Source organism: Otolemur garnettii, unplaced genomic scaffold, assembly GCF_000181295.1.
Source record: "Otolemur garnettii isolate 467f Iridium unplaced genomic scaffold, OtoGar3 scaffold00034, whole genome shotgun sequence".
Taxonomy (NCBI): domain Eukaryota; kingdom Metazoa; phylum Chordata; class Mammalia; order Primates; family Galagidae; genus Otolemur; species Otolemur garnettii.
The window spans coordinates 9123837-9140165 of NW_003852429.1; the positions used below are offsets into that span (position 1 = coordinate 9123837).

At 39.2% G+C, this 16329-nt stretch overlaps 1 protein-coding gene across 1 annotated transcript in view; it reads left to right on the forward strand.

The window, feature by feature from the left end:
• The window catches only part of CLYBL (citrate lyase beta like), a 125585-nt gene that overhangs the window by 89536 nt on the left and 19720 nt on the right, over positions 1-16329 (forward strand). The window contains exons 3-7 of the mRNA XM_003789631.1: positions 2238-2426; positions 6389-6490; positions 8228-8321; positions 9641-9808; positions 14419-14543. Of these exons, the coding sequence (XP_003789679.1) occupies positions 2238-2426; positions 6389-6490; positions 8228-8321; positions 9641-9808; positions 14419-14543 (678 nt within the window). The remainder of the gene's footprint in view (positions 1-2237; positions 2427-6388; positions 6491-8227; positions 8322-9640; positions 9809-14418; positions 14544-16329) is intronic.

Below are 16329 nucleotides of genomic sequence, written 5' to 3' on the forward strand. Positions count from 1 at the left end.
TATAGAACAAAACCTTTTATTAAAACGGGTGCAGCAGAAAAAGGGAAAGAGGAAGCTTTTCTTGCCTCCTTTGGTGCTTAAAAATGAGCCATCTTGAAATCAGAAAGTTATAGGTTCCCCAAAAAGCCCAAAAGATCTAGTAAGTTCTTTTCAGTTTCCATTCACTCTGTCCCAGTAGACACTTTGCAAGGCTGACTTGCCAATGAAAGGTCACCTGGAAGTTGGAATGTTTACAAACTGCAGCAGTCCTGAGGTCTCTGCAGCTGTACAGGCTACATGATCTAAAAGCATGCACAGCCAAAGGGCTGGAAGCAATTCTCCCAGCTCCAGACAGCCTTAGAGCCATGATCTTGAGCTAACTTTCGCCTTTCATCTTCAGGATTTTCACATTTAGTGGCTCTAACAAGAGCATATATAAAGTCAGTGGATGTATTTTACATCTGTGGGATAACCCAAGGGATGATGTGAAACCAAGCCACGTTTGGCTGCGTTGTCTCTGTCTTGAGCAGTACACGCGCTCTCTTGCTTCTGTCCAAGCTTGGCCTAATTATTGGCAGTTGAAGCTCTGTAAATCAGGACCCACAGAGCTATCCTAAACTGTCCTAGGTACTATTTCCATCTGACCTGACAGCTTTAAGCTACTGTTTCCTCCCACCGTTTAACTCAGACCACATTTGGGAGCCTTCCTTCCCTCTACTCAGTCATAGACCTACGTCCGTCTGGTTTAAATCTACTGTCCTGAGTTGACTTGCTGATTGGGCTGAGACTCAGTATTGACATAAATAATTCCTTTTTTTTTTTGGTCTCTACTTTCGTTTGCTATTTTCTTAAATAAGTATTGCTTTTCAAATGGCTGTATATTGCTAAGACTTTCTTTTAAAACCACATTCATCAACACTGAGAAGCTTTAAAGTTTTATTAGTACCATAAAAATCCTTCCCAAATGGAACTACTTTTGATAAGTGTTCATTCTGATAATGAGAATTTGTTAAGGGCTGTTGGCAAGTTGGAGGAATTTGGTTTTGAAACCGAAATTGGCAGGAAGTAATGACCCCACGTGCTTTCTCTGGACTCCAGCCTCCCCCTTCAGCGGTCTCCTTTCCTGTCCCCACCCCACAGTCATCACCCCCAACCCAAAGCCAATAACTAACTGACCTGGTTTCATACTGTTTTTCTGGGGACAAATTCAAATACTAAAGCAGACTTTCAACCTTGCAGAGACTGTCAAATCAAAGAAAAAAATATATTCGTCAGCCACCTCATGATGGGATTTCTTGGGTGATTACCTCCCACCTGAATAAGTTGGAGCTTTTTTGGAGTATGCATTGTCAAATTCCTGTGCGCATCTTCTTAATTGAATGTCAAGATTCAACTCAGTTGCAAAAAAATAAAATAAAACGATGGAGTAAAAAAGCATGATGCGTGTGGCAAGAGAAAAACAAATCCTTGTATTTTCCACATTGTAAATACGCTGACAGACAAGACTGCCGCGAGCTAGAGGTTATCCAATTCCTTGTGTTTATTAAATGAGGAAATGCAGGCAAAGGACACAGAACCTACTTAGCTCCATGCAATGAAAAATCACCAATTAATTATTTTACGCTGGAAATATGGTGATGAGCAAGATGACACTACTAAAGTTTACCAGTATGCATTACAGCAGATCTCAGCTATGTATAATTGTCATCTGGAATGAAGTCTAGAACGCAATCGCCTATCAGATTTGATGACTTCTTCCAAATATCATTTATTTGGTAGACAGGAAATACAGGGAGACCATAAAGTTCATATGCAATTTTAAATTGTACACTATTTTTTTTTTTTGAGACAGAGTCTCACGATTAGTAGAGTGCTGTGGCATCATAGCTCACAGCAACCTCAAACTCTTGGGCTTAAGTGATTCTCTTGCCTCAGTCTCCCAATAGCTGGGACTACAGGTGCCTGCCACAATGCCCAGCTATTTTTTTGTTGTAGTTGTCATCGTTGTCTTTAGCAGGCCCAGGCCAGATTCAAACCCACCAGCCCCAGTGTATGTGGCTGGCGCCCTAACCACTGAGCTATGGGCACCAGGCCTGCACACTATTTTAAATTGCACATGAACTTTATGGCCACCCTGTATATAGATATAATGGTGCTCAGACTCTGAATCCACATTAACAGTTTCATAGACCATTTGATTGTGTTCCCTTCAATGATATAAATCAACTTAGGAGATGCATTTTTATGAACACTTTTAGAATGAAGCTCGACTAAGAATTGTAAAAACTCTTGAAGACTTTGATCTGGGCCCAACTGAAAAGTGTGTGAGAGTCAACTCAGTGTCCAGTGGTCTGGCCGAAAAAGACCTGGAGACCCTTCTGCAATCCCGGGTCCTTCCTTCTAGCCTGATGCTACCAAAGGTGGAAAGTCCTGAAGAAATCCAATGGGTGAGTAGCTAATGCTTTGTTTTAAGGCTGAGGACCAGCTAAGGAGTAGGAAAAAGAAGGATCTGGGTGCCATAGGTTATGAAAATGCATACATACATAGAGCAGAGAGGAAAGGAACTGAGGAAAAAAGAATGAGTGCAAGAGACAGTTCCTTTTGCACAAGGAGAACCTGGCCTTGCCCAAAATGTAGTATGGAACTACTCCACTTCTGAAATGGTACCTCTGCTTCGTGACTGGATCTGTGCTTTGGGCAGAACAGCCTCCTCCGTGGCCCTCCCTTAGCAATGCCTGGAAACTAGGTTGCCTGAGAATTTCATCCCTTCTTCCACCCTGCGGGGCCCTAAGCCAAGGCCTCCACCTGGAAGAGGTGTGACGTAAATGGCTCTTACTGAGAGTCATTTGAAATCATCATAGGCAGCGACAGCACATTAGCTGCGTATGAAAAAATGAACTCAAAGAAGGGGAGGAAAGGTCACTCCTCAGGGCAACTGGAGGAATAAACAGGAAACTTGTAACTAGTGGTTTTAATTAGCGCAGATATTATTTCCTGCACAGTTCTCTGGTGCATCCTTTTTAAATTGTTGACAGGTGTGTTTGTTTTTCATGACGGACTTTTCAGCCAATAAAAACCTGAAATTTAAAATGGCTGGCATGTCGAATTAAGAAGACTTCAAAAATGGGCCTAATTACACTATGATTGTTTTAATTGTGAAGATGGGGGCTAGGTTTTATTTGGGGATTGCTATTATTCTACAGATCCCTACTGAATAAAATAATATTTCCTTGTGCCACTCCAGGGCAAACAGCCTGTGCAATGGGAATGCTGGAGGGGGGTGTGGTCAGGGTTCGTGGGCAGTGGTAGTTTTGAAGCCACATCTAGAATTACCGCAAAGGCTGTGGGTGCAACCACAGCCATACACAGTGTGGCTGTAACACCTGCGGAAGTACTCACCTTTTTCATGTATTTGGATATGACGGGTCAGTGCCTTCCACTGCCACATGTGGCTACTAAGCATTTGAAATATGGCCAGTGCAAATTGAGATGTATTGGAAGTGCAAAATACACAGCTGATTTTCAAGACTTGGAACCATCACCCCCCCCCCCAGAAAAAAATTTAAATATCTCAATTATTTTTATATTGATTGCACATTAAAATGATACTATTTGATCTCTATTGGATTGATTACAAGGTATTAAAATTAAATTCACCTGTTTCATTTCACTCTTTTAACGTGGCTGCTAGAAACTTTATATATGTAGCTGTCATTCTGTTTCTATCCGACAGCTGTGTTAGATTCTTCTTGAAGGCCCATATTCAAAGACCAATATTTGCTTACTAAACCGAAGTTCTTCTCTCTAAGGTTACCCTCAGAAGCTGGGAGATACTGGTTAGATTATGTTAATATCCTCGAGGGCTCTGACCCCATTCGGATGTGTCTTAAGTTGATTGAAATGGACTCTGGAGTCACTGTTCCCTTTTGGTTTCATAGTTAATGCCTATTTATCACCGTTGTTACCCTTAATTTCAGATGGGGGAGACCCATCCAGCCCCCCCCTTAATTTCAGATGGGGGAGACCCATCCAGCCCCCCCTTAATTTCAGATGGGGAGGACCCACCCAGCCCTCAGCTCCTGCTTCTGTTTGCTGTTTGCAAATCCTTGGATGTGAGAAAACCTACGGAAGTCTACATAGGCCTTCTAGTTAACAGAAGTCTTTTTGGCTGTTTATTTTTCCCTCTCCGTTTGTATTTATGTGAAGCATAAAGCCCAGAGCCCGATGCACAACTGAAAGATGGGCTTACTTGTTTTCTTTTGTGTGAGAATCTCTTGCTCGCCTTTTGTCGCTAGTGTGGGTTCTTGTTTGACTGGCACGGCTTATTGGACTATAACAAGCGTAACTCTGCCTCCTTTGTCGTGGGACAATTCTCCCACAAATCCTGAACAGTGTGCATTCTTCCAGCACACTATCGGGTGTGCACTGGGACTGGCGGCATCGCTGAGCCCTGCGACTTTGTCTCCTCCCCACTCTCTTTGTGACTCTCCCCGTCTCTCCTCCCCCCACCCCCAGCCCCTCCACCTCGCTGAAATGAACACTTTACCAGGCCGGAAACATTTAATCGTCTCCTTTTGAAAAAATTAATTGAAACTTCTCCACTAGTTACCTTTTGTGTTAGTACTTAATGCAATTTTTTAAGAAAGAGGGGGAGGAGGAGGAGGAGGAGGATGGGCTAGAATATTTAATTTTTAAATGCCTCTATTGGCTTAAAAACCAAAGGCATTAGAGGGTTTTTTCCTCCTCACTAAGAACAGAGACTCTATTGTAAAGTGTTTACCTAGTTTTAAAGTTTGTGATTTTTGTCGTTATTACTGTTATCACGAAGAATGGAGCAAGTAAACTGTGCAAGGTTTCTTTTTTTAATGAAGGGGAAAAAATCTACTACACATTTAACAATGAAGCCACAGATATCTCACTACCCTTTTCTAGCTTACTTGAGAAATAAATCATGTTTTATTCTCAATTTACATCGGATACTGTGCATTTCGTCCCCTTACACCACTCCTGCGATTTTGGAGCGTTATTCCTCTCCTCCCCCTGAAAAGTTGCTGAGGATGTGGTGATGCTGCTGCTGCCCGAGGTGGGGGCAGTGGGAGCGACTGGGAATAATTCTTCATTACTGAAAGCTGTGATTTATTTTAGCCTAATTGTAAAGTTACTGCAAATTGCTCAAAAGCTTTTTAAAGATCCCAGTGATTAGATTTTTGGTGGTGGTGGGGGGGGGGTTTGCACAGGCGAGGAGGGGCAGCTAAAGGGGAAATAACACCTCTAATCCCGCTTCTGGTAAATAGGCTGCCAGCTTTTCAAATGAGTTTCCTTTCTATTAGTCAGAATATTATGCTAAGCCTTAAGCATTAGTTTTTTTATGTTGCCATAGCAGCCTTATTCCTGCAGGGTGGTGACCTGTGATGATTACAGTACAAAGCTTATAGGGTCTTGAAACCCCCTTTGAAGATGAAAAGTCTTTGATGGTTTATATTTATGCAAATCTCTTAGATATGATTTACCCAACTGAGACTGAATGGAGAGATGATTAAAATTCCCTTTTCCTTTGATATCCATTAATAGCTGAATATTCCTTAAATTTAAAATGGATATATATGTTTTCATCTTTATTTACAAAAATATCTTTATCATACCTGTGTTTCTTTTCCGTCTCCCCGTATCTTATTAGATCTAGATAGACATAATAGATTTACAATTTAGAGTGTGTTTTTCCCCCTTTTGAAAGGTGGGGGTGGGGGGGATCTTTGCAAGAGCTTTTGTATGTTTCCAGATGATAGATTTTGGAATTTGGGCTACCCCACTGGCAGCGCAGAGCTAGCTGTGAACTGGTCTCATGGAAAAAATTGGCGAGCTTTGGTCTTCAAAGAATTAAACTTCCTTTTTAAGGTCTTCCTAGGTAAGCTAAAAAATTACGAAGAAAAACCTTGTGAACAAAGGGTAATGGTGTTATAATGAATAATATGGATTCCAAGTAGAAGGCTGCTGAACAGTCTGTACTGGGCAGAAAACAAAAACAGAATGGCAGGTAGAGTGAGCCTTCCTTGTTTCAAAGGGCCTACCGTTTGCATTTAAGGAAGTGAGGCTGAGAGGTCTTAAGTAAATATGTTTTCAGGGAAAGCATTTAAACGGAGAGTCTGTCCTTTCAGTTCCAACTCCTAGGCCTCAAACTGCTCCTTTGGGGAAAAAATTGTAATGCCTGAGGTTTTGCTGTTTAGTTTGGTGGGAAGTTGGTTACCTTTTTCTTTGGTTTTTCTTCTTCTTTTTAAAAATTATTTTATATGAAGGAAAGAGGCTAGGATATTACTTCCTCAGGTCAAAGACTTAAATCCCACTTCCATATCTACATCTCAGTGATTGTACTTTTTTCCTTACTAATCACCTATGACACTTTTGATTTTAGTTTTCAGACAAATTTTCATTCCACTTAAAAGGACGAAAACTTGAACAACCAATGAACTTAATCCCTTTTGTGGAAACTGCAATGGGTTTGCTTAATTTTAAGGTAAGAAAATCATAATACGGTTAATAAATTAGTATTTCATTTATCGCCTAAAGAGAACTTTTGTCTTCAATTTGAACATCTTAAATATTTTTCTAGAAAGATTTATAAGCAAAGGAAACCTAGAGCACCACTTGTTGTCTATAATAGTCTAAAAACCAGGTTGTCAGCATCTTAGAAAACAAAGAAATCGGTTAAGTAGAAAGGAAAAGCTTCCCAGTCCAAAACAGTTAAATGAAATATTCATATATTCCTAGTAACAATTTTAATTAAATAATCACCCTGTAAATATATACTTGGAATTATTACATTTATAGACTAAACATGGAAAATTTTATTTTGTCACACTTAGGAATTAACTTTGAGTTGTTCTTTTCTATCAATTGCCTTTTCATTAGGAAATATTCTGGCCTCCCTGTGCCAACATTATCCATAATGTCTAGCAGATAAGATTATTGTTTGTAAGTTCACGTACACAAAAAAATTGTAGTATAGTATTTCAGTTTGCCACATTAGAACATAAAACATTTTCTAATACGCAATCACAAAGATTCGCTGATCCAAGTGTTCTCAACTATTGTGTGATTGCATTAAACTACCTGCCTTAACAAATTCATAGCTAGCTCACATTTTTAGCCCCTTTCAGTGGGTATTTATATTGTTTTCCAAAATAAGCCCCTCATTCCACCTGACCTGTGAACACTCAACCTAGCACCCCCTTCTCAGAGTTCCTGGCCTACCTTTTTTTTTTTCCAGAGGTCAAAAGAAATCACTAAAAACATTGAAAAAAAGGTAGCTGAACTATACTGGAGAGAGAATATGTGAGCAAGAGGAAACTTGGAGACGGAGACGGGTGGGATGGTGCAGGAGGGGCCGGGTGCAACTGTTTGGGGAGCTGCCTTGTTTACACAACTAACCACAAGTTCTTCCAGCCCATCCTAGTATCCTCAGAAAATAATCAAAAGCACATCTTTTACGTGCAACTAAATTCACACAGTGATTTAGTTTTAGTGCCATTTCAGCATTTTATTCCATAATGTACTTAGAAGCACTTATAACTCCTGAAATAAATCAACAGTGTCCCTACCGCTTCCTCATTTTCTTTCCCACCTACATATATTAGGAGGTTATATCTCCACCATTCAAGATTTACAGCTATGTCCACAACCAATGTCATTAATCTTTACTTTCATATATAAATGTCAAAGTTGCTTTATTAACCCATCTCGGATGGACTTGTTGCATTTTTATTTTCCCCTCTGGAGTTGTAGGTTTTTGTATTAGATGTCTTTAATCCTGAGACCATTTACTTGATCCTCATACAAATAATCCAATTAGTTTGATTCAAAAATTCCATGCTTCTCTCTTATGGTTTAATGTTTATTATTTGAGAATCTCTTACAGCCAAGACAAATTTGGGAAAAATGTAAATAACAGTGCAGTCAACATCAGTAAGCTCAAAGATTCTCTAGAAACGAGGTGAACTACAATTCGAATATTGTAACTCTATAGATAAATTGTAATAACCATATTAATATCCATTAAGCAAAACAATTATATGCAGTATCTTTATCTTAGATGGTATTAAATTCCTCTCAAAGGGGGTATATTTGGGCTGCACTTTTAAGACTGCTTTCAGCCAGACTGCATTGAGGGGTTATTCTGTTTCTGACATACATTGTGCTTCGCCTCTGACGAATGCATTTCTGTGAGACCTGGTTCTGTTCTGCTCTCTCCTAGGCTGTGTGTGAAGAAACGCTAAGGATTGGGCCTCAAGTGGGTCTTTTTCTAGATGCAGTCGTTTTTGGAGGAGAAGACTTCCGCGCGAGCATAGGTGTCAAAGACGTGTGTGTGCGTGTGTGTGTGTGTGTGTGTGTGTGTAATTTTTTTCTTTGCCCCTCAGGAACGGACATTTACATGACAATGTATATTTTGCCAACCATGATAATGGTTTTTCATAACAACCGAATGGGCAACACTTCCTCATAATTTAGGGCCCCTCATAGCTGTCCTGCTTCCAGAACTGTATTATTACCTCCATTCATTTATAAAATACATAACTCATAAAAAGCCTGTTGCAGCCTCAGGCATGCTCAGGAGTATACGGCATCTACTTTGCTCCTAATAAATATATTATGTGAACTGCCCCACCGTTGCTTAAATATTTTGTTTTTGCCTCAGTCTGAATGCTGCCTGTCTAGCTCTAATTTAAAGGCAATTTCACATGGGCCGTAATGAATTGTGCTACAGCATATGTAGTATGTAAATATTATTTAAAATAGAGTTTAAATGTCTTTTAAAATATATTTCAGGACTCTTATCATTAAGCATGCACTGTACTGAAACACTGCTGGTTTTCACCGAATCTCTGGAGCCTTGTACTTGAGGCATGGAGTGTTTATCTAACTAGAGACTGAGGCTTTTAGAAAAGAGGCCAAGGCCACAGAGCGTTTTCAGAACCACAGCCACAGTGACCTGCAGACAGGCACTTTCCCTGACCAGTGAGCTCCATGGTCCAAACTTAAACAGTGACGCCCTCCCATCCCCGCAGGATGAAAAAAAAAGGAATTTGTTTTAATACCAGTCTTTCCAGGAGACTTTTGTGTACCCGACAGTTCAGTGGACTACAGAAGGCATACTGGCACTTTCCGCCCCCCCTCAAAATGCGTTCCCTTCCGTTCCTCCAAGTTCTCCATCCAAGAAGTGTTTGGCTCAGACCTCAGTGAAGACAGGGCCCTGCAGCCGCAGTGCCAGAAGCAATTCTGTGTTCAGGGTGGGGAGTTAACCGTTTCCCTGCACAGCTGCATGGCCACCTTTTGTGGTGCTATCTTTGCATTGACACTGTTGAACATGGTCAGAAGGGAAAAAGTATATCAGGAGTCCCTTGTGACCCTAAATCTACCTCCTGAGGTGGAGGAGGGGCCTTTTCTTAATCCTTACAGAAGCCATTGTGTTGCAAGTGCCTTGCCAGTTAAACAGACACATGTATGACATTTAGTTTTGCCTCTTCATCTGTATTTGAATAATCATTTTGCTCAGGAGCAGTCCCTCAGGGTGCACAGATATCTTTCCCAACTGAGTTTTAGTGATCACTGTCTCAGTTCAGTTTCCCAAGCTAAAGTCTCTTGTTTTCTGTCAACATCCCATTTTCAGGTGCAACAAGTAGCAAAGACACTCAGGATGTCCTCTACGCCCGACAAAAGATTGTGGTCACAGCAAAGGCCTTTGGCCTACAAGCCATAGATCTGGTGTACATTGACTTTGGTGATGCAGAGGGGCTTCTTAGACAGTCGCGAGAAGGAGCCGCCATGGGCTTCACTGGTACGATGCTTGAGGATGTCTTAGAAAACTGTGTCTAGATTAGCAAGCATTCCATAGAAATAGAATTTTAACTAGCAATGACCACTTCTAATGTCGTCAGATCTCGTGTACTTAATTCCACTCTTTAAAATATGAAAAAGCCACGCCAGGCAAAAACCTGCCAAATACACTGTCTCATTTTTCTTTGGCTCTGCAAGGCAACAACAAATCCCTCATTTTAATTCTCTTCATGTTAGTTACCATCTTTTTCTTGTCCTCTTCATTATTTTGTTGCAGTTTTGGCTGGCCTGAGGGGAGGTCTGAGGCTGTTATGAAAGTATCTTTGAGTGAATTGCCCTAAGAATTTCAGTTGATAGCTAGAGAAAAATTTCCTAAAATATTAACTCATTTCCGTTGGTGACATTGTCCTTGATTTGTTGTTTTACTCTTAACTAGTTTTTGTTCTTCTGCCACGTCAAGCCCCTCCTTTCTCTCCCACCTCCCAGTAAGTGTCTGGGCACCTGGCGACACCTGCGGGCGTCGGCTGGCACTAGGATCAGCAGGTTCCTTGCAGTTCAGTCTGGGGCACAGGTGGGCATCTGGTGGTTGGTGTGCCCGATTACTCAGACCCCATGAGCTGGGAGCAACTGAAAATTGTGTTTTTGCAACAGAAATCTATTTTTTGAAAAAACCACAATTCATCTGCAATCACACACGTACATACACACACACAGGCAACCACAGAAAAATAACACCATAGGCTCTTATTCTTATTTGCTTTTGTGATGAAAGTGCTAAGAATATTAATATCAGAAATGTACCCGAGTAATAAGGAGGAGAGACAAGCATCCTGATGCCCCCTTTCTAAATATTTTTGCAAGGTACCACGTTAAGGGTTACTGATAGGAACATTTCATAAAGTGGCCTTAAATGTAAAAAACATTTTAAGGGATGATGACTTAACTAACCCAAAATAAAATGGAAAGACTTAAGAAGCAATTTTAGTTCTATGAAGAAGATATATTAGACTTAAAGCTCTGGCATTCATTTTTGTGTTTTTAACATGAAGAGCTCAGATAAATATCCCCTCCAATTTTTAAATAAATAAATAAATGTGATCCCTTATAGGGAATTATCTTTCAATGATCTGAACTATTAATATGCATACACGAACCCCACCCCCACCACCCCAAGTTTCGAAGTGATTGAGAAAGGAAAGAGTCCCTCCGCCCCGTCCTCGGACTCTTGTGCCCGTCACTGCCTCCTTCCAACGACTGGTTAGGATGTGGCCCAAATGGGAAAGTTGGAGAAAAACTCCATGAAATTTATCTAATAGACCCTGATGTTGTTGGCCCAAAATGTGTGGCATTGGCTGCCAGGCAGCCAGATGTTGCCCTGAAATGGGAACTAATTCAATAAAGGAGAGAAAGCATTGACTTGACACTGGCCTCGCTCCCCATCACTCAGTATAAGCGGGGTTTCCCCAGCCTCCTCTGGGGTAAATGTTTGCTCCAGACCTTCTAAGGGAGCTTGAGAGTCTCTCCACGATACAGCACTGATTTAAATTGGTCCCTAATTCAATCGCAGAAGACAAGCTATTTCAAATCAGGTTTAAATTTCTTGACTGTGCCCAACTCAGCACGAGGAGCTTATGGACCTGGCACTATTGTTTCTCCACAACAGGGTGTATTAAATAGCAAAAGAAAAAAAGAAAGAAAAAGAAAAGAAAAACAAAGAAAATGGAAGCGGGGACAATGGGAGCAGGGAGGGCACAAGGCCCATTGTACACACACGTGAATGAGGCCGTGAACCAGGGAGCCACACTCCACAGCCATGCTGCAATTTTTAGAGGGAAAGTCTTTGTTATCCTAATTATATTTCTACAAACCAATAAAAGGTAATCAATATGATAATAAGATGGAAGATTATTTGTAGTAGTTTTATTTTTTCAAATGTTCTTAAATAAGTATTTTAGACCACTTGATCTGTTTGTCCTAGTTGTTGGGCATTTAATTGCCATACCTTGGGCTTCACATAAGAAGAGAGGAAGGGAAAGAATAAAAAGAAGCAAGAGAAAAAAAAGAAAGGAAAAGAGGGAAGAATGAAGGGAGGAAGGAAGGCAGAAAGAGAGAAAGGAAGGAAGGAAGGAAGGCTTTATCTGAAGCAGGTAATTGAAAGGTTTAAAATCCAATGAAAGTATAGTGTTATCCATAATACTGTAAGGAAGACTCAGTAAGGATTTCCTGTACTTTAAAAAATCATATATTTTTAAATGAGTTTTAGTTTTTAAAAGTTACCCATAGTTTCTCTTCTGTAGTCATTGTTTCAGAGGGTCACAATCATGTAGATTGATTTTCAATCAATGCATTGATGTACAATGGCCATTAACGTTAGGATTTTTTTTTTTAATAACAAGAAACCAAAATTAAATCTTAGAGTAAAGCTTTAACAGCTGACTCGGTTATCCCAGTTACGCCAGTGCTGCATGCTGAGAAGAAAGATTCTAAATATGAAGCACGATGGGTTTTCGTCTTTTTTGCAGTCTATTGTCAAAGACAAAAACGACACCATCATACAATTACCTAAAAGACTTGGCAGGTATTGATTTAAAGCACGATATATCAAGTGGTACTGTAACAAGGATTTCATGGTCATCAATTTTAATGTCTTCCAATTTTGCACCCTCTCAGTAACTTGTCAATAACAACTCTTCTGTATAAAATATTTGCTTCGTCCCCACATGGCATTAAAGTCCTGTGATACAGCTATTGGAATATATAAGATGCAACAAAAAAAGAACTTCACGTGTGAATATTCACCAATTTCTAAAACCTCACACATGCCTTACAGTTGGCCTCCTTACTGAAATATAGGTACATGATAGGCATCAGTAATCTCACAGTGTTTTAGGGAGTTATGTTTGCTCCTCAAATTATAGCTCCTGTACCAAGAAGTTCCCATGAAATCTGGCTTTTTATACATCACTGTAAATTATGCACATAAATTATGAAATTCAGGGCTAACAATTAGTAGGAAATGACTACCAGAACTGACATCCTTTATTAATAATATTGTAACAACTATTAGATTACTTAAATATAATCTCAATGTCTGCTATTGAAAACAGCTCTCACTTGTCATCACTCATGTTATCTCTTCTGAGAAATTATTCCTCAAATCATTTAAAGAATCTTTATTTAATAGGTTTTTAATGTTTTTATTAGTATGCCGACAGATAAGGAATGAAATAGCAAACGTGAGGATGTTTTAAGGATGCCATTGTAAAGAAAAGATATTGTTGTATTTATCCACTTAAACTCTTCTTCATGAAACATTAAAAAAAATTATAAACATTGTTCCTTTTTCCATTTGATAGAATAATGACTATAACAAAACTTGACATTTTATAAAGCACCAAAGATATAATTTGTACTGCCTAAATGGCAAAACAACTATTTCCAAAGCAAAGCGAATTGATATACTAACAAATATATTTAGCAAAGTAAATGATCGTTAAGTGTTCATTCATTTTTAAAGGGCCAAATAGGTTCATAACTTTATCATGTAATAAAACATAATTTCATCATTATTATAATATTAAATTATGTTGCCTTTTATTAATGACCTAATTAGATTCCACACTTCCCCGATTGTTAAATTGTTTTTTTAACGACTGCCTGATTTCACAGAATCCTGTGACTCTTACCTTTTGTATGATGCTTTTATTTAAAATCCTTCAACTTCAAAAAGAATCATACATCTTTTTAGAAGATATTTCTACAGAGATAAGATTTCTTCTGAGATACGGAGGGTGCTGAAAAGGGGTAAATTCCCAGTCTTCATTCTAGAAGCCAACAGGGAAAATCTGGATATGTTTTTGGAAGGAGAAACTTTCTGTAATTTTCTACTTAAAAATTTTTAAATAGATTGATGTAAAGATCACAGTGTTCAATTCTGCCTTCTGGCTCACAATACTCAAAAAATATTTTCCTTGAAATCCAATGTTCTATTAGGAGTTAGAAATGATGTTCACAAAAAAGAAGAAAGAAAGAGATGATATTCACCTAAAAGAAAATTAAATATATCACTGTAAGACAGTATTTGATATTAATAGAGTTGTAATATCTGTTTCTGTAAGCCTTACTAAAACTAACAGACCACTTTTAAAAGAAATCATGGAAGGCAGCATAATCTTACAAAGTAAGCAAAGGCAAGTTATACAACTTAAGAGAATTCTCATTTAACTTTTTCTACTTTAGTTCAAAATAATCACTCTGATTTGCAGACAGTATCCTTTAAAGTCTCAGCAAAAGCAGTTATTCAGTGAGCTGCCTGGTCAATTTACCTGTAACTAAAAATCAGAGATTGTCTGTGCTAAGGTGGTATTTCTATAGGCTCAGAAACACAGTTACTTCTGTTGCTGTATTTGTTCTCATGTAGCAATTTGGAAAAGCTTATCTGGGGTTTGGGTATTTTGTTGTTGTTGTTTTGTTTTCTGATTTAAAAAAAATTCTAATTTAGTTATTTAGCATGTATCTATGAGGCATTCAGGAAGCTCACTAGGTAGAAACATTTTGTTTGAACATCTGTTTGTTCATTCCATGGTTCTAGTGTTATTAATCTTCTTGTAGGTAAGCAGGTGATCCACCCTAACCAAATCGCTGTGGTCCAGGAGCAGTTTTCTCCTTCCCCCGAAAAAATTAAGTGGGCTGAAGAACTGATTGCTGCCTTTGAAGAACATCAGCAATCAGGAAAGGTAAATGTTTTGTTAGTGCCTTGGGTGAACACAGTGTTTAAAATACCATGGGGAAGAAGGAAAAACATATACATATTATCTGAATGGTTTAAGAAAACTCTCTGTACTGGGGAGAAGGTGGAGGAGGGAGTGGAAACATTCATCAGTGAGAAAATTGCTCAAGGTAGATTTGCCCTGCCCATGTTCCTAAATGTTTCACTAACTGGCTATCAAGTCTCTCATTTTATTCTTTTCATAAAATGTACTGATGGCCTTAGAGAAAATAGAAGTCTGTTTAGTTTTTCTCTGTAGACATCAATGCCGCATTCATATGAAAATAATTTTAGATCTAAGTGAGAACAAGCTGTAATGAAATAAACACAGTTTGACCAAATGGTTCTTGTGGTGGAAAAAAATAAATTTCAAGTTATTTTAATTTGGGGGAGAAAAAAGTACAAAAATCTCCTCCGGTTTAGTCATTTAAGAGTGGGAGGTTGTATATGTGTTTGTACCAATTTCTGGACCTGAGATTTGGATGGAATGGGAAGCAAATTAACACTGGAGTACGGTTGTTCCTAATTTAGTGCATCATTGAGCCTCGCGTTTCCTGCTCTGTGGGTTTCTGCTATGTAAATATTGCAGTGGTAATGCACAATCTGTCTCCACTTTGTGCCAGTAACACTTAAATTAGGTGTCGCCTGAAGGAAGATTTTATGCTAGTTGCGGCATTGTCAGTTAATTATCTTAAAGGTTATTTGCAATAATACCGTTTGCCTCTTTTTAAGAGGCTAGGAGGGAAAGTTGCATTTATAAATCTATCCTAGAGGTAATCTCTAAACTCAGCCTTGTGACTTCCAGGAGTGAAGTTTTGATACCTACAATGCAAAATTACTTAGGAGAGAAAAAATATTGAAAAATTATTAAGGTTCTGAATGTTAAACATTCCCCCCACAAGAAAAAGAGAAAAAAAAAAAAGGGAGGAAGAAAAAAACCTAGCCCTCAGTGGTGAACCTGCGACATCCATGTGAGAAGTGTCCCTTGCACTTCTCACTGGCAGCATGAACACCTGAAAATCCCAGGACTTTCGAAAGTGGGTAACAGTATTAAATGGGTCACTCCCTAAGGATGTCTGCCTCCAACCCCAATCACGCACCCATGCTCACACTCACAGGCTGGCAAGGCTTATCTTTGCACAAACTGACACTTAATATCCAACCAAAGAGTATGTGACATTGGAAACATCTGATCTGGATTTATACCAAGTGCATGATAAATAGCATCCTCTCATTTCACATCAACAGGGCCCATCAGCAAAACAATGCATTTTATAGAAAAATATGTTTAAGTTGACATTGTGTTTTTTGTCCATTTCTATATCTCAACCCCCCAATCAAGATCCCCCATGAAGAAACATAGATCTTTACCTAGAGAGAAGAGCCATGGACTCTCTCATGCACACATGCAAATAACTCCATCCTCTCCCCTCTCATCCACTTTCCTATATATGCACACGCTAAGTGATCTATACCTCTGCTGTGTACCTTACGCCCGGCTGAGGGAGTACATGGATAAACTCCTCCTAGTGAAATAGTAAACTGAGGCAGATTATGGACCATTAAAATGACAGTAGCAGAGTTGCAGTCTGAACCAGCACTGCTTCCATGCCAGGTCCGACTAGGTTTCACATTGGGTAGCATCAGAGGAGGCCAGTTGCTACTGTAAACAGATAGGAATATGGGAGAGGTCACCCTAAATCTCAGTAGTCACACCAGAAAGACACGCTTTGCTGGCTTTTAAGTTCTTGAAT